The sequence below is a fragment of the Equus przewalskii genome, chromosome 1 (assembly GCF_037783145.1).
Source record: "Equus przewalskii isolate Varuska chromosome 1, EquPr2, whole genome shotgun sequence".
NCBI lineage: Eukaryota > Metazoa > Chordata > Mammalia > Perissodactyla > Equidae > Equus > Equus przewalskii.
The window spans coordinates 82,458,191-82,485,211 of NC_091831.1; the positions used below are offsets into that span (position 1 = coordinate 82,458,191).

The 27,021-nt window shown below is 60.6% G+C and overlaps 1 protein-coding gene and 1 long non-coding RNA gene across 12 annotated transcripts in view; one reads left to right on the top strand and one right to left on the bottom strand.

Annotated features, from left to right (window-relative positions):
- The window catches only part of ARHGAP22 (Rho GTPase activating protein 22), a 188,242-nt gene extending 162,786 nt beyond the window's left edge, over positions 1–25,456 (top strand). For 9 of the 11 annotated variants that reach the window (XM_070615499.1, XM_008517734.2, XM_070615521.1 and 6 more), the window contains 6 exons: positions 11,093–11,300; positions 16,723–16,855; positions 17,815–17,888; positions 18,420–18,541; positions 20,376–21,261; positions 24,919–25,456. In XM_070615499.1, coding sequence (XP_070471600.1) covers positions 11,093–11,300; positions 16,723–16,855; positions 17,815–17,888; positions 18,420–18,541; positions 20,376–21,261; positions 24,919–25,147 — 1,652 coding nt within the window. In that variant the 3' untranslated portion in view covers positions 25,148–25,456. Of the gene's footprint in view, positions 1–7,328; positions 7,751–11,092; positions 11,301–12,494; positions 12,693–16,722; positions 16,856–17,814; positions 17,889–18,419; positions 18,542–20,375; positions 21,262–24,918 lie in introns of those variants that run through there. The other 2 variants (XM_070615528.1, XM_070615569.1) reach the window with 2 other exon arrangements.
- Positions 1,437–4,558, bottom strand: LOC139082775 (uncharacterized). The gene is made up of 2 exons (XR_011538999.1): positions 4,422–4,558; positions 1,437–2,339 (listed from the first exon to the last, which is right to left on the bottom strand). It is a non-coding gene; the product is annotated as an uncharacterized lncRNA (long non-coding RNA).
- Positions 25,457–27,021: the final 1,565 nt, after the last annotated feature.

Sequence of the window (27,021 nt, forward strand, 5' to 3'; positions counted from 1 at the left end):
TGTATTTTGAAGATAGAGCCAGTAGTGTTTCCCCACTGGAGTGGAAGGAAGGTGTATGAGGATGAGGGAAGTCATGGGTAATTCCAAGAGGTTTGATCTCAGCCCCTGGAAGGATGGGTTAGCCGTTAACGAACATGAGAAAGACTAGAGCAAGTGCACTTGCTTGGAAGGAAGACAGAGTTCCCTCTGGGGCTTGGTCTGAGATACCTGTTGGAGGCTCAAGCTTAGATGTCAAGCAGCCAGTCAGACATTTCAGTCCAGAGATTAGGGAGGGGACTGGGTTGGAGAGAGAATTTGGGGGCCATCGACATATAGATGGGGTTGAAGCCACGAGGCTGGATGGGGCACCACAGAGCACGTGCAGGGACAGCAGAGGACCAGGGCGAAGCCCCAAGCTGCTCCCCAGCAAGTGTCAGGGTGCAGAGGAGGAGCCAGCGCAGGGGGCTGAGAGGGAGAGCCAGTGAGGGAGGGGAGCAGGACAAGTGGGGCCTCTGAGCCGAGCGGAGAGAGCGTGTAAGGAAGAAGGGTAGTGATGAGCTGCGCGTGCACTGCCGAGGGGCCAACCAGAGGAGAATGGATGCTGAGTGCGGTTCACTGGTGACTTGCACTGGCTGGTTTTGAAGTGCTGGGGAGAAAGCCTGAAAATAGTATGTAAGAGGAGGGAAACTGGAGTATGGGGATGGCCAACCCTTTCAGGAAGTTTGCTGTCAAGAGAGAGAGAGAAATGGGACAGTAGCTGGATGGGGAGGTGGGGTAAGAGAGGGATTTGTTTATTTTTTTTTTAAGCTGGGAGACAAAACAGCAATGCAAAAGATTGAGAGAAAGAGAGTTGCTGGAGCACCAATATCTCTTGTGGATATAGATGCAAAAATTCCCCACAGAATACTAACAAATTGAATCCCGCAATGTATAAAAGGATTATAGACCGTGACCAAATGAGATTTATCCCAGGAATGCAAGGGTGGTTTAACATCTGAAATCACTTAATGTAACATCTCAGTAGAATAGAGGACAAGAACCACATGACCATCTCCATAGACTCAGAAAAGGCATTTGATAAAATCTGCACCTTTTGCTGATAAAAACACTCAGCAGTCTAGGGATAGAAAGAAACTTCCTTAACCTGCTAAAGGGCATCTACACACAACCGAGAGACAACATCACACTGGTAGAGAAAGACTGGATGCTTTTCCTCCAGGATGGGAAGAAGACAAGGATGCTTACTTTCACTGGCTCTATTCAACATTGTACTGGAGGTTCTAGCCAGAGCAATTAGACAAGAAAATGAAATAAACACATCCAGACTGGGAAGGAAGAAAGAAGTGATAGGATCTCTATTTGCAGATGACATGATCTCACATATAGAAAACCTTAAGAAATCCACTAGAAAACTACTAGAACTAGTAAAAAATTCAACAAGATTGCAGGAGACAAGGTCAGTATTCACAGCCAGTTGTATTTCCGTACAGTCTTTCAGTTGGCAACTTGCAAATGGAAGATGAAATTAGGCAGACTTCATCTAGCACAGCACCCAAAAGAATAAAAGGCTTAGGAATGAATTTAGCAAAGGAAGTACAAAACTTAATACTCTGAAAATTGACAAAACATTGTGGAAAGAAATTTAAAAAGACATAAGTAAATGGAAAGACATCCCATGTTCATGGACCAGAAGACTTGATATTCTGAAAAGCCTGCCAGCCCTGGAAGGTGGGTTTCATGTGCACGAGAAGGTGCATAACAAAGCCAGTTGCGTTGAAGTGTGAGAGGATTTTGAATAGAGTGAGCACAGGTTTCGCCACCAGCCTGTGGTCTGGGTGTGATATGGCTCTGCCCCTTGCTTGCTGTGTGATGCTGGGCACCCTACGTACCCATTCTGTGTCCTTGTTTGCAAAATAGGAATATGAATATCTTCTTTGCAGGACTGTCATGAGAATTAAGAGAGAAAATGGGTGCAGAGGGCTCAGTCCTCTCTCAGTACTAAACAGTCCTCATTCATTCAACAAACACTATGGAGCATGGGCCACGTGCAGGCAGGGCACACGGCAGGGCAGAAAAGAGAACAGCCAGAGCTGCCATCCTATTCCCCAAGACAGACAACAGCACGGAAAGTCAATTGCGAGGCGTGGAGCAGTGTTCTCAGACGTCCGCTGGCATCGGCATCCTGCAGAGGAAGGGTTGTAAGAGAGCCCGCTGGCTCCACACATGGGGTGTCCAGCTCCTTCCGATGGGACCCTGGAATGTGTATTTCTCACCGTGAGTTCCCAGGTGCTGCTGCTGCCGCCACTGGGCTAGGCCTCACGTTTTGAGAACCACTGTGCTTTAGAAGGTGGTGAGCGTTCCTGGAAGAAAAACAGTAGAGCAGTTTGCAATATAGTAGTGAGGGCAGGCCCGATGAGAGAGGGACCTCCAGACCAAGGCTTGAAGAAGGAGAGAGGGAGCCAGGAGGAGGTCCGGTGGAGGCGTGCCGGGCCAGCAAAGGCAGAGAGCCTCTGATGTGGTCCTGAGCCAGCACAGAGGCAGGGGGTCTGGGGGGAGTGAGGGACCAGGTGAGGCGGGAAGAGCCGATGGAAGAGGCCTCGTGGGCCCTGTCGGGACTTGGGACTTTACTCCTTGGTGAAGGGGGAGGGGCACTGGAGGGCTTTGTTAAAAGGACCCTCTGACTGCTGACCAGAGAGGGACAGGAGGCGTGTCTACAGCGATCCAGGAGGAGACAGGGCGCTTTCACTGTTGGGTGGGGAGTCGAAAGTGGTCAGATTCCAAATGTGTTGTGAGAGGAGGACCCACAAGGTTGCTGGATGTGGGGGTGAGAGGGAGGGAGCAGTGAAGGGACTCCAGTGGGTCTGGCTGAGCAACCGAAGGACGGACTTGTCATTCACCAGGAGGGGAAGACTCAGCGCGGGGTGGGATGGGGGGTTGGAGACTATGGCCACACCGTAGCTCGGTCTGAACCCGAGTGGGTTGAGATGCCTGTTAGTCCGTGAACCAGCCCAGCTGCTGAGTGGGCAGCTGTGCAGGAGTCCAGGGGGCTGCGGGGCTGGGGTTCGCGCTCAGTAACTACCCTCCCTGCCAGCCCCGGCGCAGGCTGTTCGTCCCAGCCTGACACGCAGCAGCACGGAGCAGCCATCCCCGGCAAGGAGCCAGGCCTGGGAATGGTGTCCCAGAGTGACCGCCCTGTGCTGGGAGGGATGTGAAGGGCCAGGCCGCTGGCCTGCTGTTGTCCTCAGCGCCTTGCTGCCCCAGTCCGGGGGTGTGGCTCTCACAGGCTTCTGGACTTTCCTCTGACCCCCTGGAGTCAGCTCTCCTGCCCTCACGTTCCTAAGAAATCATGGGGGGAAGGAGGGCGGGGGGACGAATGCAGCTTCCAGAGGCCACAGGGCAGGACACTTGACATGGAGAAAACCCTAGCCTCGGGACAACTTGCAGGAACACAAAGCAACCTTGTCAGGCCAGCTGGGCGCTGTCATTGTTCACTGGCATGACATCTCCAAGCCCTCAAGCGACAGTCAGTTTCAGAAGGAAAGGTCCCTGGCCCCAGCCCGGGCTGCAGTGGTGGAGCCCGGGGTCCTAGGGGACCACTTCTCCCCAGTGCTGCTTGCTCCATATCCCAGCTCTTCTGGGAGATTCAAGAAGAGAGGGTCTTATTTCTAGATCCCCTGAAAGTTGACCTGCCAGGCTGGCAGGCCCAGGCCTTTCCCAGTGGCCCTTTCAAAAGAGGAGAGAAAGGGCTGTTGCTGACCTGGGCTGGGCTCTGGTCCCTATGCCAGCAGAAGGAGCCCTTGAGCCTGATTCTGGTGCCTTGGTGCATTCTCATGGGCCCTGAGGGTCCACATGCGGGTGGTGGAGGAGATGCCCCCAGGGGCCTTGGACCCTGTCCAGGCCCCAGGCTCACAGAGGGCACATCTGGCCTCTTTGGGACATCTGGGTCAGTTCACAGCACCCCTGGCGGGCCCCAAGGCTTCTCCCTGCAGTGCCCCATGAGCCTGTGAGCTTGGATCCCCAAGGCAAGGGAAATAGCTGCAGCCACAGACCCCAGGGACAGGGTGGCCAGCGAGCCTGGGGCCCCTGGCCAGGCGAACAGAGGGGAGGGGCAGCTGCCTTCTCTTAGGGAGCCAGGCAGCCAGCGAGGGGGCCGCTCCCCACTGCTTCCTGCAAAACTCAGGCCACTAGCTATTCAGCGGTCTTTGACCACCTCGCTGGACCCTTCAGTCCTCCTTCCCTCCCAGCAGCTGTGACGAGAAATGCACCATCAGCGTGGCGGCCTGGCTTCAGTCTTTGCTGAGTAGAGCTCAGATCCCAGGGCCGGAAGAGCTTGTCGTGTTCGTTGTACAGACGCGGCCAGTGGAGGGTGTGTGCCAGCAACGCTGTGCGCTGCCCCGTGACCCCGGCCACAAGGGGAGAGTTGGGCAGAGGTAGCGACTCACCAGAACAGCTCACGTTTGCTCAGCGTGTCCCTGTGCCGTGCTCCATGTACCGACTGACCCTCACCGGATGAGAACAGTCCCACCACAGCCCCTTTCGGGCAGGAGACTGGGCAGCAGTGGGCCCACGTGATCTGTTCAGGGCACAGAGGAGGATGCAGGAAACCCGCGTTCTCCCATGTCTGCTGCAGCTCTGAGCCCCCGTGCTGGAGGCCAGTGGCCTGCCGGGCTCCTACGGTCGGGTTCTCTGGCTCTCTGCTTCTTCCAGGCAGCCTTGGTCCTCCACATCGGTCTGAGGAAAGAGGGAGGGATCACATGCTTGCCATGTGCTACTCTTGCCAGGGGTTTGTTGTATCCAAATTATATTGTAGAGGGGGACAGAGGGGCCCAGAGAGGTTCAGCAGCTTGCCTAATAGCACACAGCAGGGCTGGGAGCAGAGGCAGCCCACCTTCATGGTGAGCCCATCCGAGGATGCTGTTGCCAGGCGAGCTTCAGAGCATCAGAGCCTCTGGACCTGAGTTATCTTAATGGGGTTCAAGGGAGCCCAGACTGGGGACAGAGGCAGTCCCTGAGGTCCTGGACCCAGCCCCCGCCCAGGGCCTGTAGGACACAGAGCTCAGGGACAAGGGCCATGCCAGCTGAAGAGCTCCCTTGTCACCAGGTGCTCATGTGAGAGGACAGGCCCTCAGCCTCTCAGCAAACTGGCCCTGCCCCAGGAGGGCAGTTTCGTGACGACTTCTGCACACCCACTCCAAGGTGGGGTGGGTGTCGGCCTGACCAGGGCTTAACCTAGAGCTCGTGGTAGCAGTGCCACCAGAGTCCAGAGCCTGCAAAATGGGGGCAGCTGCAGACTTCCATGTCAGCGGAATCTGGCTGGAGGTGGAAGGGTAGAGACTAGCAGGTCTAATGTGATGACCGCACAGGCGGGGAAACTGAGGCTCGGAGAGGAGAAAGCAAGTCAGCACCAGAGCCCACCTACCTGGGAGGGTCCCACCTGCCCCCAGAGTAGGTGCCTCGACTGAGCCCTCGGATCCCTCTCTTTAACGTGGACAGAGTTGCTTGGACCCAGGGGTCCCAGGCCTTTTTTTTTTTTGAGGAAGATTAGCCCTGAGCTAACTGCTGCCAAGCCTCTTTTTGCTGAGGAAGCCTGGCCCTGAGCTAACATCCGTGCCCACCTTCCTCTACTTTATACGTGGAACGCCTGCCATAGCATGGCTTGCCAAGCGGTACCATGTCCGCACCCAGAATCCGAACCTGCGAACCCCGGGCTGCTGAAGCGGAACATGTGAACTTAACCGCTGCACCACCAGGCCAGCCCAGCCCCAGGCCTATTGTGCTGGGTTTAGGGCAAGGCATTGCTTGCCTGTGGCCCCCAGCACCATGAAGTGCCCTTCCCACCCGCATGTCGGCCTGAACTCTGGCAAGGGGGCACACCGAGCCCCCTCACACACACCCCCACCCACCCGGGCTGGGGAGGGCTCCAGCCCTACCCCCACACTAGTCTAGGGCCCTCGCTGGCTCGCTTGCTCATTCATGGGGACACCAAAAAACTCGGTAACCAGGATGCATATTTTATTGTAATATTTTTTAATGAAAAAACCCACGGTGTTAGTTTTCTATGGCTGCTCTAACAAATGGCCACAAATTTAGTGACTTAAAACAACACAAATCTATTCACTGCCAGTCTGGAGGTCGGAGGTCAGCACTGCGCCTTATGAGGCTGAACTTGGGGTGTCGGTGGGCCGGTTCCTGCTGCGGGCTCCAGGGGACCCCCTGTTCTCTCCTCTCCCACCGTCCGGAGGCTGCCCACGTTCTTGGGTGTGGCCTCCGCATGCCACACTCTGCTTCCTTACATCTGTAGTCACACTGCCCCCTGCCTCTCTCCTACAAAGCCGGCCAGGATGGTCCAGCGCAATCTCTCCATCCTTCATGTCATCACATCTACAGAGTCCCTGTTACTAGGCAAGGGGACATCGTCACAGGTTCCAGGCATCGGGACGGGGACATCCTTGGGGAGCCATTATTCAGTCTCTCACATCCATGATGAGCAAAATATCAAACTTGTAAAGAAAGACGGGGGCCCCGGGCGGCATTAGGGTGAGGCCCTTGCACTCAGGGCCGTGCAAGGAGAGGGTTGGACCCTATCTTTATTTAAAATTGTGATAGTTTGTTCATCATGGATTTTTGGCATTAATTTGTATTTTTTTTAACTATTGCCATAAAATATTTATCTTAGTTACCGAAGTTACCCCCTTAAATTTTGCCCATGTGGCAAGTGCTTAGGAAGAGCAAGAAGAGGACCCCACTGTACACTCAGCTGTCAGATGACACTCCCCCAAGCCCCTCCCTTACAGGATTCTCCCCCCAGGCCCCTGTGGACCACCCTCCCTCCTGTCTGCTATTGCACAGCCCCAGCTGTGCTACTCTGTCCACCTGCCCTCCTGGTGTGTGCCTGAGGCTGTGTGCCCACCCCCATCCCCCACCCCGCCCAGGCCTTCACACTTTGGAAGCATGGGATTGTGGGTTATTTTCCCTGGGACAGAGTCCTACCCTGGGAAGGACATAGACTTTGCAGAAATATCATTTAGGTTTGAAGTGGAGACTTGTCACTTACCCGCTGTGTGACCTTAGGCAAACTGCATCACCTCTCTGAGCCTCAGCTGCTTTGTCTGTAAAATGGGGACATTAATACTTACCTCTCAGGGCTGCACAAGACACCCTATAAGTCCTAACCACATTCCCTGGCATGGCCTGTCCATGGCCCGTGTCAGGGCAGAGGGCTGGAGCCCTGAGCGCCGGCTCTGAAGCTGGCAGGCCAGCTCTAGATCTGGGCTTGGCGCTCTGCTGGCTGGGTGACCCAGACCGAGACACCTGACCTTCCTGGGCCTCCATCGCCTCACCTGGAACACCTGCCTCCCAGTGTGTGGACTGGACGGGAACCCCTAAAGCGAGTCCCCCGCAAGGCGGGAGGGACCCATCCCCGGGAGCGGCCCGTACTTCTGCGGCGCTTAATAACAGCGAGCATCAGGAAAAGGGTCTCAGATGCTGGAGACGGGAGTGCCTCCACGGGGCTCGCTTCAGGCGCGGGGTTTCGGGGACTCGCCAGGCCGGGCCCTCCCCGCATCCCCGCATCCCTGCATCCCTCTCTCCTCCCTCCTCCAGGCCCGGGGCGGGCGGCGGGCAAGACGCTACCTGCGCGCGTGCCGGGCATTCCTGCCGCCGCCTGGGCGCGCCATGGGCCTGATGCCGGCCGCGCGGGCCTCCGCCGGCTGCCGCGCCTGCCCGCCGCCGCCCTGCCGCCTGCCCGCCTGCTGCGCGCCCGCCGCCCCAGGTACGCTCGGCCCGGGCCCGGGGGAGGGTAGGGCCGGGGCGCGGGGCGCGCGCGGCGGGCGGAGAGCAGTCTCCAGCCCCGGGGGTGGGCGGCCCGCTCGCACAGAGGAGGAAACTGAGTCTGGCAGGGCGCGCGGTCTTGCAAAGAATCGGCCCGCCGGCTCCGCTGCAGAGGGGACCGAGCGGGATGCGAGCCCCGGGCTGTGAACTCCAAGCCCAGTGCTTGCCCCACGTTTGCCTCCCTGGGCCTCAGGAAGGCCACCGGACACCCGGAGGCGGGGCACTGCTTCCCTGGGGCCCGGCTCGCCCTAGGCACACCCCCCCCCCCCCGCCCCCGCCCATGATGGATGCCTCTCTGTGCCTCCCGCGCCGAGTTCAGTCTGTTGGGGGAGGGCAGCTCTGAGCACCCCCCCCCCCCCCCAGTACCTAGAGCAGGACCGAGTACACGGGCACGAGCGCGGAGTGATGGCAGGGTAGGTTTACCCCCGTGGGTGCGTGCAAGGAGGATGCGCGGGCCGTGGTGAGGGGGAGCCGGAATGCGCGGGGCGGGGCGGGGGGGTGCTGTTACCCCTACCCCAAGCTTGTGATTCTCTGGAGAGACTTTAGGAATTCTTTTCCTCATCGCGTTTCTTCCATGATAGTGGCTTCCCTCCTCCCGAACTGGGCAGACTCCGAGTGTGGCCAGAGCAGGCCCAGAGGTCTCCTCTCAGGGATCAGCCCAAGAGGGAGTCCCAGTGGTCTCTCTTTCTTGTTGGGGCCCTGGGGGCAGCAGAGCCCACCCCCTGGGGCAGGAAGGGCCACATTTGTCAAGCACCTGTTTCCATGTGCCTGGTGTGCAAGGCTCTCCCACGGCTGCTCACAGCCCGGTAAAGTGACAGAGACACAGGCTCAGAGGTTGAGCACTGTGCCCAAGGTCACTCAGGACGGGGATCTGAGCCAGCTGACCCCCGGACCGGTGGCTTTCTGCTACTGCAGGGGATTCTGGGGAGAGGAGAGTGAGGGCCCGCTTTGTCAGGGAGCAGCTGGCAGGAGAGCAGGCCCGGCCCAGCTCTGAGCCAGCTCTGAGCCATCAGCAGGTTCATCCAGAGGCAAGCAGCCTCTGCCAGCTTCCTCTCTGGTGGCAGAGCCGGTACTTTGTGGAGTGCGTGGGCTGGGACCTCGAGGAACCCGCACACTGGCTGGGTTTCCAGGGATCTGACAAACCTGCTGGAACTGGTTCTTGGCAAGGCTCCCCCTCCGAGTCGTGCCAGGAGGGCTGAGGGAGTTCAGCGTGGATGTTCCAGGCCCTGCCAGGCTCTGGCGGAGAGACCTGGGCAAGGGGAGTGGGCAGGGGCCCCTGGGCATGGAGGCCAGGCCCTGTAGCCTGGGTGCAGGGGGCTCCAGCAGGAGGACGGCTGGGAAGGAGGCCCTGGGCAGCAGAGCTGGAAGAATGCTTTCCCCTGGGGCTCCCCAGGGCGGCTTTCTGCAGACGGTGGGAGGGCAGCCCCCCCTGCAGCCTGCACAGGATCCCGGGCCAGGCTCCGTGCAGCCCTGCTGGGGATGTGGGGTCAGCCCGGGGCCTGGGGGACCTGGGGGCAGGGCCCCGGGGCAGCCCCTAGAGACAAGTGTGATTATCCCCGTTTTCTAGATGGAGAAACTGAGGTCCTGGAAAGGGGACCACTCCTCTCCTTAATGGCGTAGCCAGGATGCTCACCCAGACCGGTGCAGGCGCAGGCTCAAAATCTCTGTCTTTATGGCCTTTGGACTTGACCATCGCCTACTGACTGTGTCCTGACCCCGACCACCCTCCTTCTTGCCCAGCCCACAAGTCCACACACACGTGCATGCAAGCACACATGCATAAGCCCACACGCATGCACACCCGCACATGCTCACACTCATGAATCCACACGCATCTGTACGCACCCATCCTGCCCCGGCACGCGGGCAGTCTCAGCCCAGCGTCCATGCAGTGCTCACAGGGTTTCTCAGTGGGCAGTTCCTCTGCCTTCTTCCTCTCTCCCTCTCCCTCATCGCTTTCTTGTCCTTTATTAAATGTTTTGGATCTTTTGCTTTCTGATTTTTTTTTTGGCAAGTGTTATTGAAATGTAGCATACAGAAAAGTGTACAAACCACAAGTGTACAGTTCAGTGAATTTTCTCAGGGTGAACACGGCTGGGAAAGCAGTGCCCAGGTCCAGAAACGGCATTACCAGCACCCCAGACACCCCGCAGTCCCCTTCCGGTCACTGACCCACCAGCTCAACGTGTCCTGACCTGGTTTTGTAGTTCACATAGATGGAGTTGTGCAGTGTGTTCTCTGGGTCTGGCTTCTGCTCACAACATTTATTTTTTAATTTTAAAAAATTTTGGTAAAGTAGACCTAACATAAAATTTAACGTCTTAACCATTTTTAAGCACACAGTTGAGCAGCATTAAGTACATTCATAATGTGCAACCTTGCCACCATCCATCGCCAGAACTCTGGCTGTCTCTGTACCGAGTAAACACTAACTCTCCATCCGCCATCCTCCAGCCCCTGCCAACCACCTTTCTGCTTCCTGTCGCTATGATTTTGACCAGTAGTAGTCAAAACTTAGGTACCTCATAGGAGTGGACTCCTACAGTATTTTTTTTGTGACTGGCTTATTTCACTGAGCATAATGACCTCAAGCTTCATCCATACAGTAGCATCTGTCAGAATTTCCTTCCTTTTTAAGACGGAATAATATTCCATTGTATGGATGAGCCACATTTTGTGTATGGTTGCTTCTACCTTTTGACTATTGTGAATGTGAGTGTACACACATCTCTTTGACGCCCTGCTTTCAGTTCCTTTGGGAATAGACGCAGAAGTGGAATTGCTGGATGGCATGGTGATTCTGTTTTAAATTTTTTTGAGAAGTCTCCATACTGTGTTCCACTGTGGCTGCACCGTTTTGCATTCCGACCAACAGCACACAAGCCTTCCGGTTTCTCCACGTCCTCGCCAGCACCTGCTGTTTTTGCTTTTGGTCGTGGCCCTCCTGGTGGGCGTGGGTGGGATCTCACTGTGCTTTTGGTTTGTGTTTCCCTGATGACTGGCGATGTCGTCATGATTACGTTTTCACATCAGTGTGTCGTCTGTCCTGTTGCGTGAGCTGTGCCTCCTCAGCTCTCCTTGCTGTCGGGGGCTCCACGGCCCGAGAGGGTGTCTAGCCCCCTGGTGTGCGCCCGCCCAGTTTCTAATTTGCTTCTTCAGGAGGAGCCGCTTTTGGCCCTGGCAGCGTCCCTGCCCTCCGTTGCCCGAAGTGCCCACCCCCCACCCCCCCCCCCCCCCCGTTGCTGGGGTGACCGAGGGGGTGACGGCTCCTCTCTGTGCCCAGGCATCTTCGGGCAGCGCCTGGAGGACACGGTCCACCATGAGCGCAAGTACGGCCCGCGCCTGGCGCCCCTGCTGGTGGAGCAGTGCGTGGACTTCATCCGCGAGCGCGGCCTCACCGAGGAGGGCCTCTTCCGCCTGCCCGGCCAGGCCAACCTGGTGCGGGACCTGCAGGACTCCTTCGACTGCGGGGAGAAGCCGCTGTTTGACAGGTGAGCTCCGGGGTGCAGCCGGGGCCTGCCCATTCCTCCTGCAGGGGCTCCTCCGGGACGCCGGCTCCACGGGCAAGGGAGTCTGGAAGCAGGACGCTGGGCAACGTGGTCCCCACGTCCGCACCTGGGGTTCCACCTGCCCTTCCTGTGGGCAAGGCGCAGGGCACCAGATCACCCAGCAGCCCTGGGTCCCCTCTTGGGACGTATCCGGCCCTCATCCACGTGGGCCCTTTCCACGGAGGATGCTCAGAAACCCCGCCCAGGCAGGAGAGAAGGGCTCCCACAGGTCCCTTCCGGACCCCTGACCTTCTGCGGGATCTGCCTCTGGGCTCTCTTCCTCAGGTGCCCCTGCCCAGGCTCCTTCTGGGCCCAGATGGAGCGGCAGCTCTGCCCGCATCCTCTCGGGTTCCAGGGTCCTGGAGCAAGTCTCCTTCACGTGTCGCCAGGCAGCGCCCACCCTCCCGAGCACTGGGCCTGAGCAGGTCTGCGCTGCATCTCAGGGTGGGGGTCGGGGGAGTCAGCCTCACTTGGGGCTCCGGGGCTGAGGTAAGCCCTGGGAGGTGGGCTGTTCAGGGGCCTCTTCTCTCGACATTATGGCGCATTTTTCATAGAAAGTTCTGCATCAAGCCAACCCTGGCTTCACGGAGCTTCTGCCCTTTCTTCTCGGATCTGCCCTCCTAGACGAGGCCCCCCTGAGCCCCAGGAGATGCCCAACCTGGCCTTCCCAAGTCTTCTGGTCTCAGGGCAGAACACTGTCAGCCCCCCAGCTTCTGCCCACACCCATCACAGCAGCCAGGAGAGTCATCAGTTCCTTCCTTTAGATGTGGAGCCTAGGAGGGACCACCATTCCCCAGAAGAGGTCTGCCCAGGGGGACACAGGGGACCCTTCGCCTAGAGCCTTGTGAAACTCCGTCCCAATACTCTGAGCTTGTGGTCCAGCATTTACAATCTCACTGAGCTTGTGGTCCATTCTGAACCTCTGTCAGCCAGGCCTCCTCCATCCTGTGTGTATGTGGCCCAGGGTTGGAGATTGCTTGAAATAATGCCCCTTCTGTGGTTCCTGGAAACTTACTTTTGACCTTGGGGCTTTTCAGAGAAGGGGCCAGGGCCCTGCTTGCCACTGACCCCCTCCCTGAGTGTTCCTCTGGCTGTGGATGACCACAGCCTCCCCTTTCTCTACCTTCCTTTCACCAGAAAGGTGCTGAGGAGCCGAATATGGTGTGCTGGTGGGACATCTGAAGGAGGTGATCAGTAGCCACAAAGACCCTCAGATCCAGAACCTAGGAGAGGATTCTGGGGGTAGATGTGGGGCTGGGCGTCATCTGTTCAGCAGGGCGACAATAGGGCGTGGGGGCATGTGAACGCACCTGGGGAAATGTGAGGGGAAGCGGGGCACGTCCTCGGAGGATGGGCCCAGGTGACCCCAGGAAGAGCTGTACAAGTGGCCAGAGAGGGAGCCGGGAGCCAGGAGAGAGGGCATCCAGGACCCCGGGGAAGGCCCGCCCCACACTGCTGAGTCAGGTCTGTGAGGTGCTGCATCTGCTGGGCTCTGGGATGGTCAGCTGCTGGTCCTGGGGGTGTTCTGCAGGCGGCCCGGAGGGAAAGATCCAGGCCTAGGACTTGAGGAGCCGCAGCTTGGGATGGTATCTGTGCCGCCCTGGACACAAGGCAGAGAGAGGCATGGGCTGCCCTGGCCACTCCAGGGAGCTGGGTCAGTCCCGAGGCCAGGGAGCCTGGCAGAGTTTGGGTGGGGCCGTGGTGAGATCTGATCTGTGTTTGCAGAAATCCCCTGGGTGGCAGCAGGCACCAGGGCAGTGCAGCTCAGGCCTGGGGAGCTTCTAAAAGTCCAGGTTGCCGGGCCCTGCCCTCCCCTTCCCGTGGAAGCAGACTCCAGGGGCGAGGGGCTGAAAGCTGTGAGTTTGAAAGCCCCCAGTGAGTCAGTGGCTGAGGGGGAGCCCCTCCTCCCTGGGGTGGGGGCCTGAGCCAGGTGAGTGGGATGGGTGGGGGCAGGTACAGGCTCCCTCTGTCCTCCCCTCCCTTCGCCCCCTCCCCCTCCCCCTCCCCTCATGCCCTGACCCCCTGCTCCTGTCCGGAGCACCCCACACTTGACCTGGCCTCTGTGTGTTTACAGGTGTTTCCTTAAATGGTTACATGTCCATTTTATGGATTAGGACCCAAGGCTGGGAGACCCTGTGTAACTCGCCCAAGATGCCCAGAGGTGGGCGTTGCCCAGCTGGAATCCTGGCCTCTCCTGGAGCCCCTTCCTCTCCACCTGCATCCCCCCACTTCCAGAAAAGTCTCTCCCTCACCCGCTCTGCCCTCTGGAACCGGCCATCCTGTTTCTCCCTCCCATCACCGGATGGCCCCTCCCGCAGGCCTGCCCTCCCACACCCACCCTTGCCCACGTCCTGGCCTCAGCCCTGAGGTCTGGGCTCCTGCACTCGCCTTAACAGGGCCCTCCTCACCATTGCTCCCCTCACCCCACGGCTGCCCCAGGCTATGGGCGCTTTCCCCTCAGGAAACTCCTCCCTGGGGCAGCTGACCCCATCCTTTCCCATGTGCCACCATCTCCATCTCTGTGACACTCCTCTGGCCCTGCAGCTGTGTCCACCTGCTGACTCAGGGGTCCCCGGGCTCCTCCCCTCGCCCACCTGCCAACAGAGGCGTTTCAGGGTAGAGCTCGATCACTCCCTAGACCACGCTCTGCACCACCAGGAGCCCGGCCCCAGGCCCTGGGCCTCTCCTCCATAAAGAGCCCCACCAGGCCTGGAAGCCAGTCACCAGGGCTGTCCTTTACCCATCCTTCCCACAACCCTGGCCCCGGCCCCTGGGCCTGGAGCAGCCCTCCCAGCCCTGTCCACGTGGTTGCCAAGCATCCAGGAGGGTCTCCTCTGGGCCAGACTCTGGTGACTCTGGCTGCAGCCCTCTCTTCCTTCCCTCAGCACCCCTCCATCAACTGAGAGCACTCGGTAGGCGTGGGTGTACAGACGTGAACAGGACAGAGAAGGTCCTGCAGGCACACGGCCGCCGGGGCAGGTGACAAACGAGTCACCGCACTCAGGGAACCACCGCTGGCTCCCATCCACCTCCCCCCACCTCCACTGGAACATGTGCTCCTGGCTCCAGAGGAGGCCAGGGAGGCAGGTCACCTGGGCGCCGGGCCACCCCCACCCCTGGGAGGTGGGCTTGGGGTGGAAGCCCTCAGAGGGTCTGGAGTGAGAAGTGGGGTCAGCCGCCGCGAGGAGCATGCATTGCAGGGGAGAGAGGTGCAAGGGGATGGGTGGGAGACACAGCCGTGTTCTGGGCTGGACGGCGCTGGTGCTGGGGGGGCCAGAGGGGGAGGAAGAGATGCGAAGGAGCGGAGGCACAGCCCATCCATCCTGCAGATGGAGAACCTGAGGCTCTTGGGTTATCAGCACACCGCTCGTCGCCCTGACACAGCAGAAGCTGGTTTGGGCCCCAGGCAGATCCCCTTGTTTCCGGCTTTTGCCCTCCCTGCCCTGCGCCCAGCCCCCCCACCACTTGCTGTGAGCCTGGTCTGGGGCCAGGGAGAAGGACAAGTGACAGCACCAGCCCTGGAGGGGCTCACAGGCTGGGGGACCCCATGGTGTGGGGCCTGTGGACCGCTCTCCTTAGGTGCTGGGGGGGCGCGGGATTCAGGGCTGGTGTTCTGTGTGTGGGGGGGAGGGTAATTAGGAAAAAGTGGCAGGAAACAGCCTTGAGCCCACCTGTTGAAGGAGAAGACTCAGTGGTGAGTGGGGTGGGTGGGGTGAGGGGTGGGGAAGTCCATTTCCAGGGAGCCAGGAAGGAAGTGGGGGATGGGATCCCAGGCTGGGGCTTCAGGCAGGGACGCAGCTGGGGGCGTCTGCAGAGTGGAAGGGCCACTTGCCGAGGACAGAAATGCTTCCACCTCCCCCACCCGGGGGGACATCATGGCTGGCCCTTGTCCCTACTGCTTTGCTTTCGCTGCCCATGTCCTTCCAAAGGGCAAGGCTGCTAGTCCTTCCTGCTTCCTGTACCCTCCTTCCCATCCTCCTGGGGCTCCAGTCGGGGAGAGGCCACTGGGCTCAAGCCTGGGTTCCTGCTGGGGCTCTAAATCCCCAGGAAGTGGAGGGTGTGGGCAGAGGGGCTGGCCGGGGGAAGGCAGTGGAGGGCGTGGGCAGCAGCCTGCCTGGCTGGAGAGGGGAGGCAGGGCAGGGACAGAGGCTGCTCAGTTGGCAGCCCAGGACTCACCAGGCCTGAGGCAGGGAGGGGCCCCGGGTATGTGGGTTTTAGGTGCATGTTGGCATATGGCACCCCAGAATCCCAAATGTCAGGGCCAGAGGGGACCCCAGGGCCTATCTCAGTGAGACCAGCCCTGGACAGCCAGGGCGAGGTGGCACCTCAGTGGCACAGCCCCGTTCTCCTGGCCCCTGGCCCATCTTTCCTCAGTGCCTCCCACGAAGGAAACGCAGTCCGGGGTTGAAATCCGGGGCCCTAGAAAAGCAGACGGAGTGCCCGGGGCTCGGGCCCGGCCTGGAAGGCGAGCTTGGAGGAGGTGCTGGGGCTGCAGTCCAGCACCTGAACCCAGAGCCCAAACAGGCCTCGGGCCTCTGCCCCCCACAGGGGCCCGCTTCCGCCCGGGCAGCTCGGAGCTGAGTGCAGGAGACTGAGGACTGAGAGTGGACAGACGGGGTGCTGGGGAGCCTGAACTGGGGTGATGAGCCTAGACGCTCAGGCGGCAGTAGTGTACTAGGAGCCAGAGGCCAGGGGCAAGGCCTGACCTCTGACCTGCCTGGCCCCTGGGTGACGTGGGGCTGGGGGAGCAAGTGCAGGCTGTGCCCCTGGCTCCCCCCACCCCCCCTGGGGGCAGTGTGGCTCCCAGTCACCCTGGTGCAGCCCTAGGCCCGCAGAAGGGGAACTTGCCCTCCTTCTGGTTGCCTGGCAGGCTGTCACAGGCACCCCTCCAGCCCGGTGTGAGCTGGCCTGGTCACCTGTGCTTCCTCCCACCCACAGCAGCCTCTGTGGGGCAGCAGTTGTGCCCTGCAGGGCCCTGTGGCTTTTGCAGCCGTGGAGTGGACATTCGCCCCTTCAGCCCCACTCTATCTGTGAGGGAGACACTGCCGGCCAAGGACTGACCCCACCATGAGGCGTGGGGCTTCTGAGCAGGTGCAGGCTGCTAGGTTGTCGCTGAGCTGGCACTCCGGCCCCCACCCGCCTCCAGCCCCTGTGTACTGCTGCTGGAGCAGCCGGGGCCCTTCCTTGACCAGGAGCAGTGGGTGCCCCTGCAGCATTCCTCTCTCGCCCCTGCCTTACACACACACGTGCATGCACACACACTGCAAGATGCGAGAGCAGAGGCTGCCCCTGGGGGCGGAGGGCGAGTACTGGTCACTGCCGCAGTGCCCTGGCACCAGGCCTCATGCGTGTCCCTGGCCGGCAGCACGACGGATGTGCACACGGTGGCCTCTCTGCTGAAGCTCTACCTGCGCGAGCTGCCTGAGCCCGTGGTCCCCTTCGCCAGGTACGAGGACTTTCTCAGCTGTGCCCAGCTGCTCACCAAGGACGAGCGGGAGGTGAGTGGCTCGCAGGGACCCATCCTGGGAGGACGGCCTGTTAGGTGGTGGGAGGGGTGTGTGGAGTCAGGGCACAAAATTTCCATGACTATTCATGGCACAGAGATCCTGGCCTGCAGCCTGCTCTGTGTGTGGAGGGGCGCGTCCTGGAGCAGCCTGCTCTATTGAGGGGGCAGGCCTGGAACCTTCCTCTCTGGGGGGGTTGGGGTCATCCTGATGTGTGTGGGGGACGGTACTCTTGTGAGGCCCTGGAGCGTCCCCCCTGTGGAGGGTCCACCCTATGTGCAGGGCTTGGTCTCAGGGCGGGACAGGTCCGTCCCACAGCAGGCCGTGTTGCAGTCACTGCCCAGCTCTGGGCCCCCACACAGTAGGCCCTCCTGCTCCACTACTGGCTCCCACACCCCTCTCAGGCCACCCAGGCTGGCTGTGGGGCTCAGGGACAACCAGCCCTCTCATCTATTTATAGCCTGCCTCCTCCCGAAAGAATTTGAGACCGCTCGGGGGACAGAGGGTCCCCCGTCACCCCACAGGTGCCCGCCTGCAGCCCTGGGCTGGCTCCCGGCTGCGGAAGGACTATTTGCCCTCCCTGTGGCCCTGTGGGAGATGAGGGGTCTTTATCTGGCAAATATTTGTGTCTCGATAAGTGAGCTGAGCGCTGGCCCTGACATTCCTCTGTGGCCCTGGAGAGGCGCATCCCTCACACCAGCTCCCCACAGTAAATGCGCTTCCCCAGCCGGCCTCAGGCCTGGCCCGGCCGCTCCTGGAAGGGAGATGGAGGTGGCAGTGCCCTCTGGTCCCCTGGGGCCTGGCCGCATGGGTCGTGGCTGGAGGTCTGGCCTCTGGTTGCTTCCAGCCCCCCAGCCCACCTCCCTCCGCCTGTCCCACCCTCCCTCAGTAAGGGAAGGGCCCCCACCTCATTGCTGCTCTATGACACGTTGTTTTCCTCTTTCAATCCCAAGGGGACTCTCGAGTTGGCTAAACAAGTACGCAGCCTTCCCCTTGCCAATTACAACCTGCTCCGATATATCTGCAAGTAAGTGGCTGGGGATGCTGGTCCCCTCCCACCCCATACTCCTCCCCGAGCGGAGGCTGAGCTGCTGGGGGCTAGGAGAGAACACAGTCCCCGCGCTCACGCAGCTGACTGTGCCCCTGGGAGTGGGCGATGCTAAAAAGCCCCGTGTGGATCATTCCTGAAGGAAAGGGACACACCCTCTGTCCCTTCTGCCTCCTTGGGGTACCTTTCCCCGTCCCCTACCCCAGGGCTCTGCCTCCTGACCGTGACCAAGGCTCAGGCCTTGCCCAGCCCCGTGCCTGGGGGCCTGGGCATTTGTCCCGACTGCCGACAGGAGTCGTGTGTCTTTGCACACCGATGATGGGCCCATGTCCGCTGACCTCTGCTTCTGCTGGCCCTCGCAGACCCCAGGGGGAAGCTCCGCCCTCTTCTGAGCCTGGCGGGAGCAGCCGCGGAGACCTGGGGGCATGGCTGGGCCTGGGGGCCTGGCAGCTCCCAGCAGACCTGGCAGCAGGATTTCCTCCTCCTCCACCCACCTCCGTTCCCTGGCAGGTTTCTGGATGAAGTTCAGTCCCACTCAAATGTCAACAAGATGAGTGTCCAGAACCTGGCAACTGTTTTTGGACCTAACATACTTCGGCCACAGATCGAAGACCCAGTGACCATCATGGAGGGTAACGGGGGAGGCTCGCGGCGGAGCTGGGCGGCTGGGGGCTGGGCTCGCCGTGGTCCTGGGCAGGTCCTCCGAACCATCATGCCGGGCCAGCGGGAGGGGTGGCCCCATCCCTGGGGATGAGGCAGAGCCTCTCAGGACCTCCCCCCTTCCCTCTCTCCCCTGGGGTCCGGCTGTAAAAGGAGCAGGACCTTTGCCCGCTGGAAGTCATCGGGTGCAGTTAGAATGGTAGGAGAGGCGGAGGATGGAAGGGTCAGCGTCCCGGCCATGCACACACACGTTTTTGCCTTACTTAAGTAATTTTCTAATAACAAATTGTCACAGCCCTCTGGGTGTGTCACACCTTTGCAAACCGTAGGGAATTTTGTTCTATAGCAAATAATAACCATAAAATGATAAAAATAGCAGCTGCTTTCAATACACCACGGCCTCTCCAAAGTGCTTACCGTGTCCCCTCACTGTAATCCACACAAGCGGCCCTTGCTTGGTTACTGCCCCCACTCTACAGATGAGGAAACTGAGGCCGGGGGGGCGAGGGGACTCGCCGTCATACAGAAGGGCACAGGTGCAGGCTGGCGTGGCAGAGAGCCCACGTGCGGAGACCCCTGGACGACTGTCTGGAGGGGTCAGTGTGAGAGTCCTACTGCTCACAGACAGGAGCCTGCAGCCTGTCCGGCGGAGGAGGACAGGGGCCGAGCAGGATGCACGCAGTCACAAGGCCAGCAGGAGCCGCGGCCCTGGCACCCGGCGAGCTGAGAGCAGAGTTGCCATTCCTTGCTCTGTGTGACCTGGGGCAGGGTGGGGTGTGGCCCTTGGGGGTGGCTCTCTTGCTCAGGTCCCCCCGGCCTGCCCGGCTGGGTGTGGGAGGCCCCAGGCTCGCGCCCGCCAGGTTCCATGAATGCCTGAAGGTGACCTCGCTGAGTTCCTGCTGCCCCCAGATTTCTGGGCTAAGGATTCTTTCCTTTTTCCCAGGACTCTAAGTTACCTCTAGCGGGAGGGGGCCACTCAGGCACTGCACCTTCCTTATCACCCGGGGGCCTCCCCAGTCTCTGCTCTGTGTTGGGCTGAGGGTAACAGGAGGGAACGAGGCAGGCAGATAGACACCCCGATCCTCCCCCAGCCACTGCTCCCAGCCCCCACCCCACAGCCTCAGGAACCGAGTCCCCCACAGATGCCACAGTCTGCATCTCAGGGGCTGTGGCTGGAGAAGGGGGATTGTGTGTGTGTGTGTGTATGGAGTTGTGCCTGTTGGGGGGGCTGTATGCATTCGTGTGTGTATGACTGTGTGTGTGTGTGCCTGCGTGCCCCTGTAAGATATCTCTATTCCCCGTCCAGAGCCCTGGGCCCCCCCAGAGCGTGGACAGTCAGGCACTCCGTCATTGGCACTCCGTCATTGGCAGCACAGGGGAGTGACACGGGGCAGCCAAGAGGACGCTGATGTCCAGGGCCTGGTTTCCAGTCCCAGCCTGCCACTCGCTCACCCCGCAACCTCAGTGGGCATCATGCCTGCCCTCTCCCCCATGCCGCTGGATGGGGGGCGCTCGGGGGCACAGTGCCTCCCCTGGGCTCCAGGCCCTATGTCTATCCAAGGAGGGGGTTCTTGGGCAGGATTCTGCTGTCCGTGCCTAGGTTTGGAGGCTGTGGTGACCGTCCTTTCCTTCGGGGCAGCTGATAGCCAGCTGCTGTTGAGTCCTCTCTTGTGGGGCAGCCTGGTCCTCGGCTGCAGGCAGGGCCAGGTGCCCTGGGTCCGAGCCGCAGCACCCCGCCACCAGTCTGGAGAGCCTGGACTGGGCATGATGCACAGCCAGGCCTTTCTCGTCCCATCTTCTTGGCAGGCACGTCCCTGGTGCAGCACCTGATGACCGTCCTGATCCGCAAACACAGCCAGCTCTTCACAGCGAGGGCTGCCGAAGGGCCAGCCTCCCCACGCGGGGGCCCCCCGTGCACCGTGGGATGGGGCTCCGAGGAGGTCACGAAGGACAGCCAAGCAGAGCCCAGCAGCCCCACCACCCCCGGCCTGCCCTCACACAGGACCTCATCTCTGGACGGGGCCACTGTGGCGGCGCTTTCTAGAACCTCTCCCAAGGCCCTGGGCAGCCACTGCAGCCCGGCTGCCACCAGCCCTGGGAAGAGGGTACAGACTCTGCCCAACTGGAAGTCCTCCTTCCGGCAGCCAGGGTCGCGATCAGGGAGCCCAAAAGCGGGCAGCTCGGCCCTGGAGGTGCCCGACACCTCCTCCAGCGGGAACTGGCTCATGAATGGGCTGTCCTCCCTGCGTGGCCACCGCCGGGCCTCGTCGGGGGACCGGCTCAAGGACCCGGGCTCTGCACAGAGACTCTCCACATATGACAACGTGCCCCCGGCTGGCCCGGGTGCCAACACGCCCAGCGGGGCCAGCACGGCAGGGTCCGGAGCCTCCTCTGGCGACGCCTCCGTCAGGGCCTCACTCAGCAGCTGCACTGCCTGCAGGGCCAGCGACTCGTCTGCCTGCAGCTCCCTCGAGCCCTCCCCGTTCCCCAGCAGCAGTGAGGACCACAGATGTGCAGACCTGGGCCGTGGCCTGGACGGGGCAGGGCCCTGCATCAGCAGCAGCGAGCCCAGTGACGCAGGCAGCCCCGTGCGGGACCGTGCCCACCGCTCCGAGGCTCTGCAGGGCCTGGTCACGGAGCTGCGGGCTGAGCTGTGCCGGCAGCGGACTGAGTACCAGACGAGTCTGAGAAGGTAAAGGCTGCAGCCGCTGGGCAAGCACAGGCCGGCCCCCCGACTGGCAGAGCCCTCGTGGCCAGCTGCTCACCGGGCACCAGCCCGGATGGTCCGCCTCTGGCCTCTGGCTCCGAGAGAAAGCCACCTGGAGGCTGAGCTCAGAGCAGCCAGCCCCTAGAAGCTGCCTTTCTGCAAGAATGCCCCCAGGACAGGGGTGGGAATGGAGGGCTTGGGTCCTGTGTCTGGGAAAGCTCAGGAATTGTGGGGCCCAGCATGCAGTTGGAGCTCCATAAATACCTGCTGAACGGATGAGTGAGTCAGAATCTCAGCCCGTGCTGCTCAGAGATGCCTTTGATGGAGGTGCTCAGAGTGGGGGTCCCTATCTGGCCCTCAGCCAGGGAGGGGGCAGGCCCCGAAGGTGTGCGTGAGCACGGGGCAGTGCCCACGTGCAGGGAAGTCCCCAGGCCAGCCTGGTTGGCTGACTGTGGTCAGGCCTGACATGGAGGGAGGACTTCCAGGATCAGAATCTGCTTTCCTCTGGGAGGGTGCTGGCTCCCGCCTGCTCTAGTCACAGGAGGATGTCACAGGCTGCGTTCTGAGCCTTGCGAGCCTGCTCACAAATGGGCCCCAGCTCGACCCTCCCAGGCTCCCTGTGGGGACAGTGTTTTCCAGCATGAGAGGCTGAGTGCTCCCATTAAGGTCATCAGCTGAGCCTGCAGCGGACAGCACGGTGCTGCCATCAGCATCTCAGGCCCCTGAGCCCTGCTCTCCCCAGGCCCTGGGTCAGCTGTCTGACCCACAAACCGGGTCCCATCCACCAGCAGAGGGCGTCAGCAGATTCCTAGGGCCTCCTTTGTCCATCAGAGGCAGTGGAGGTGGAAGGGGTTCCTCCTCCTAATTCTGAGCCTGGCATTGCCTCAGGGAGCCGGAATGGCAGCATTGGGCCCTTTTGCCCTGCTGGCAGAGTCTCCCTGGCCACCAGGGGGTGGCAGGTGTGTGCAGGCGCTGTGTTCTCAGTGGGAAGAGGCCCTGCCGTGGGGGAGGTCAGGGAGGGTCACAGCAGGTAGGCAGTGTCTGAGCTGGGACTTGATGACCAACAGGATCGAGCTGAGCAAGGAGGAGAAAGGACCCAGCAGCAGTAGAGCTCCGAGGTGTAGACAGTGGGGAAAACTCCACCAGTGGGAGTCTGGGTAATTTACCAGGCAGAGGTGACAGAGGAAGCCCCCTACAGAGACAGAAGAAGATGCTTCCCGCTGAAGATGAGCTCACAGACAAGACTGTAGAATCTAGGGAAGGAGTACCATGTAGAGAGGAGGGCAGAGTCACACTGTCACCTCCCCGGCTGCTGGTGGAGCCAACTTGAGCTTCTAGTGCTCCCACCTTCTCAGACACGTGGTTTCTCAGGGGAAAGCGCAGTGTTGTTCTGTGATGGGTTCTGGGTCTGGGTCAGACTGCCCTGCTGTGTGTTGGCTGAGTGTCCCAGGCAGGCTCTCGGACCGGACCCGTGTTTATTGGCTGAGTGTCCATCTGGGCTTGGGTGACCTCCCTCGTTTGTCATGAGGATGAAGTGACATGAGGGATGGGATGCTCAGCACAGAGCCTGCGTATCCAGGATGCTCAGGAAGCCTTTATGGTTTGTATCACCTCCTCCTGGGTGGGTTGGAGGTAAGATAAGGCTCCCAGAGGCAGAGGGACAGCAGCCTTGTGGTACTCCCACCAGCAGAGCGGTCCAGGCTGTCGTCCTGGCTGGAGGGGTGGCCTAGGGTGAGGAAGGTCTCTGAGCACAGGAAGGGATGGGCGCCCCGCCCAGCAGGCCTTTGGGGAGCATGTCTGCGCATGTGGAGCATGCACTGGCTCTGGGCTGGGGGTGCAGAGGAGACTAGCTTCCTGTGATGCAGAACCCCTCGCCTGCGCCCTGATTCCTGCATTCCCCGAAGAGAATACCTCGAGTGTCTGTGATGTGCCCGACACCGTGCCAGGGTTGGCGACACAGCTATGACCAAACTGATCAAAATCTCTGCCTTCATTTGGTGAGAGTGGGAGGGGACAGAGAGACCATAAACAAGATAGACTTTTAAAAATATATGGTACGTTAGAAGGGTAGATAAAGGAGGAGAACAATAAAACAGGGTGGAAGGAAGGGGAACTTGGGGACAGAGGGTTGGAAGGCACTGCTGGGAGGAGGGGAAGAGCTCAGAGTCAGTATTGCAGGCCGAGGAAAGGGCCATGTGGAGAAGCCAAAAGCTCGGGGGGGCTGGAGAAGCAGGCGCTGTATCGGGGCAGAGGAAGGAGTGGGGTTGGGGCGGGGCAAAGCATGAGAAAGTGGGCGGGGCAAAGTGTGGGAAAGGAGGCGGGGCGGGGCCTTTGAGCCAGAGGTTGCTGTGGATTTTACGTCCAGGAAACTAAGTGGCCGGAGGCCGCGAGTGCTTGGATGGCTTTGATGGCGACCCAGGCTGCTGTGCGGAGGAGAGCTCACCAGGGAGGCCCGGGGTTCCAGGCCAGACTTGCGGGCAGCATGGACCTCATGGGCAGCAGTGAGGTGGGAGAAGCAGCCGAATTCTGAACATGTTTATGGAAGGGTTTTGCTGGTTGATCAGATGTGGGCGTGAGAAGAAGAACTGACGAAAGGGACGTTTTTGTTTGGGCCGAGCAGCTGGAAGAGGTGTTCGCGGAGAGGGAAACAGGCTACAGGTGGAGCGGTTTGGGGACAGAGGGTCAGGAGCTCAGCCGCGAAGTTTCTGCGGGGAGTCGAGGGGGTCGTCGGCACGTAGAGGATGCTTTGAGCCTGGTGGCTGGAGGAGGTCCCTCAGGGTGCGGCGAAGAGCGGAGGGATCCCAGGCCTGAGCTTGGGAGCACCAGAGGGCGAGGAGGAACCCTCAAAGAGGGACCCAGGCCCCGAGGAGAGGCAGTGAGGGGCGTGGGGGCCCCGCCGTCACCCACCTTGGGGGAGGTCTCCTTGCCAGGCCAGGGTGTCCGTGCTCCTCAACTGGGGGGCCGGGTTGAGGGGGGTTTCCCCCTTCTCCGAGCTGTGGGTCCAGCGGTTGGGGTGAAGGTGGCCGTCCTGGGGTGGGCGGGGGACTGCATTCGCTCCATGTCCCGTGCACCAGGCGCTGTGCCGCACACGCGGGGTCTTCTCTGCCCCTTGTAGCTGCAGTGCTGGGGGAAGGTTGTGCCCTGCAGTTTTCAGAAGGTGACATCAGGGCTCAGCGCAGCTGGCGTCCTGCCTGCGTTCAGGGACCTCATAGGTCGCCACACCGGGCCTCAAACTCGAGCATGTCGGTTCCCAGGGGCCGGCCCCAGCGCGTTTCTCAGGCTGTCCAGGAGCTGGTGATCTGGTCGAGAACAGGGATGTGCCGACCTGTGTACTGCGCGGGGTCAGCATCCACAGGAGCCCGTGGGTTAGCTCTGTGGGACGAATCAATGTGACCTGCTGGGGACGATCACGTCCTCTGGGGCTGTACCCGTTGGCCCCCGGAGAAGTGCCAGGATCTGGGCGGAGCCGGTGAGGTCGGGGGGGTGGGGGGGGGGGACTGCTCTGAGCCAGGTCTGAGCCTCCGGGGGCCCGGCCACCCTGTCCCCCATGCTGAGTGCACCAGGCCTCATCCGCCCCAAATGGAGCACACTGGGCACCCCCAGAGCACCGAGGTCTAACACAGTGTCTTCCTGATTTTTCAGACTCGAAGAAGGTAGTGCTGACCTGAGGAAACAGATGTCACGGCTAGAAGAAGAGCTGGACCAGGAGAAGAAAAAGTACACGATGCTAGAAATCAAGCTGAGGAACTCAGAGCGGGCGCGGGAGGACGCGGAGAGGAGGAACCAGCTGCTGCAGAAGGAGATGGAGGAGTTCTTCTCAACCCTGGGGAGCCTGACCGTGGGGACCAGAGCCACCCGAGCCCCCAAGTAAACGGGTGGGAAGCACTCCCTTCCACCGCGTTGCTCGCTGGCCCTCAGTGGGGATGGCCGCCGGCCTCGGAGGAGTCAGCCGCCCCTGCAGCCTGGACCGGGGCCCCGGAGCTCCAGAGCCAGCTGGAGAGATGTCCTGACACCCCAGGGTCCTGCTGGAGGCCTGAGCCCCACACAGGATCCGGGTGTTCCTCTGACAGTGCAGGGCCTGGTGGGGACAGTCCCATGGCCACCAAAACATGGCACCTTGGATCCAAGTAGCCCTCAGGAACATTTTGCATTCTTTATTAAATTTGCTCTGAAAGCCTGATGCCTGGATGCCTGGCTCCTTTATGGTCATGTGAAATGGGGGTGACCGAGTGACCTCTACTGGTTCTGTCAGGGCTCGGAGTCTGCAAGGTATCCCATGGGTGGAATGGCCTGGGGCCCTCAGAAGTGGGGTATATAGCTCCCCAGCTATGGTCACGGTCACTGGAGCTGGATATATGCAAATCTGTGTGTTCAGCGCTATCATCCCTGTACCCAAGGCAGGACAGTTTTCCTTTCTCCTTCCTTCCCCCCTGAGCCACCCTGGCCTGTGGGGCAGGCCACCTGTTCCGCCATAACCTGTTTTCCTTTACTTGGCCCCAGCTCTGCCCCAGGGCCCAGCAGGATGCTGCCCTCCCTGTCTCTGGGCCCTGCGCGTGTGTCTGAGGGAGAGGTGGTGGGCAGTGCCCACTCTCTGTCCTCCAGCTGTGCCCTTCCCCTTCCAGCCCCCTCGAGCTGGCTGACCCCTCTCCCTTCCAGGCCTGTTCCCCTTCCTCCTCCAGCTCATCCATCGGGGCAGATCCCTCAGGGAAAGGCTTTCCCCGGCCACCACCACACAGAGCCCAGGCCTGGGCCAGAGCTCCTCCGGATGGGCCTTAAGGGGCACCAGAGAAGCCACTTCTGAGCAGTGAGGACTGGCCTCTGGGGCACAGGCAATGCCAGCACCAGTGTCCCTTCACTTACTCCTGCTCATAGTGTCCTTCTACCCCGAGTGGTAACCTGCAATAGGTTTTTAGGGAGTGGGGGTCACCAAAGTGCCCCAATTTCTGGCCACTATCTCCGGAGAAGTCATTCAGGCCCAAACACCCATCTCCCTAGAGTCAGGTATAAACTCTTGTGCCAATGCTCTAAGTGCCAGGGTCTCGGTGCTCCCAGGAAGCGCGGGCCCACACACCCCAGCGGACAGGGTCACTCCCACGGTGGCGAGGCAGGCTGACCGATGGCTGGTTGCAGGACGCTGCCAGCCTCACCGGCGAGGAGGCTGGGTGCTTGCCAGGGCCCTCCACAGCCTCAGCAGTCAGACTTCTGCTGAGGGGCTCAGAGGAGGCCGTCGGGAGAGCAGCCCCTGAACCTGCTCTCAGGCCCTCTGCCATCACAGTGGGCTGTCTGGGTGACCCGCTTTCCCAGAAGGTAAAATAGTGCCCTCCTGTCTATTCAAGGAGAAAGAGAAAAGAATATGAAGTGACCGATTCCTGACAACAACCCAGTAAGATCGGAATTGGCCCCACACTCCCCATTCAGAGGAGAAACTGAGGCTAGGAGAGGCCAGGTGGGAACATCAGTGTATTCTATGTCCTGAGCTCCCTCCCCACAGCCCTGGAATTCTGCCGATTTTGACCTGGAGAGAAGATGCCACCAGGCTAGGAAAGGAGCAAAAGAGACCAAAGTGGTTTCGAGTGATGGAAGTGAGGTCGTCCGTCCTCTCTCAGCCAGGAATATGGGCTCAGCTTCCAGCGACGTCTTTGGCCAAAGCCCGCTCATGGGCCTCCTCTGCCACCTGCTGGCAAAACCAGGATCTGCAAGTGCCCTTTTTCTCTGAAAATGAGTCGGCGACGTTCAGCATAAGTC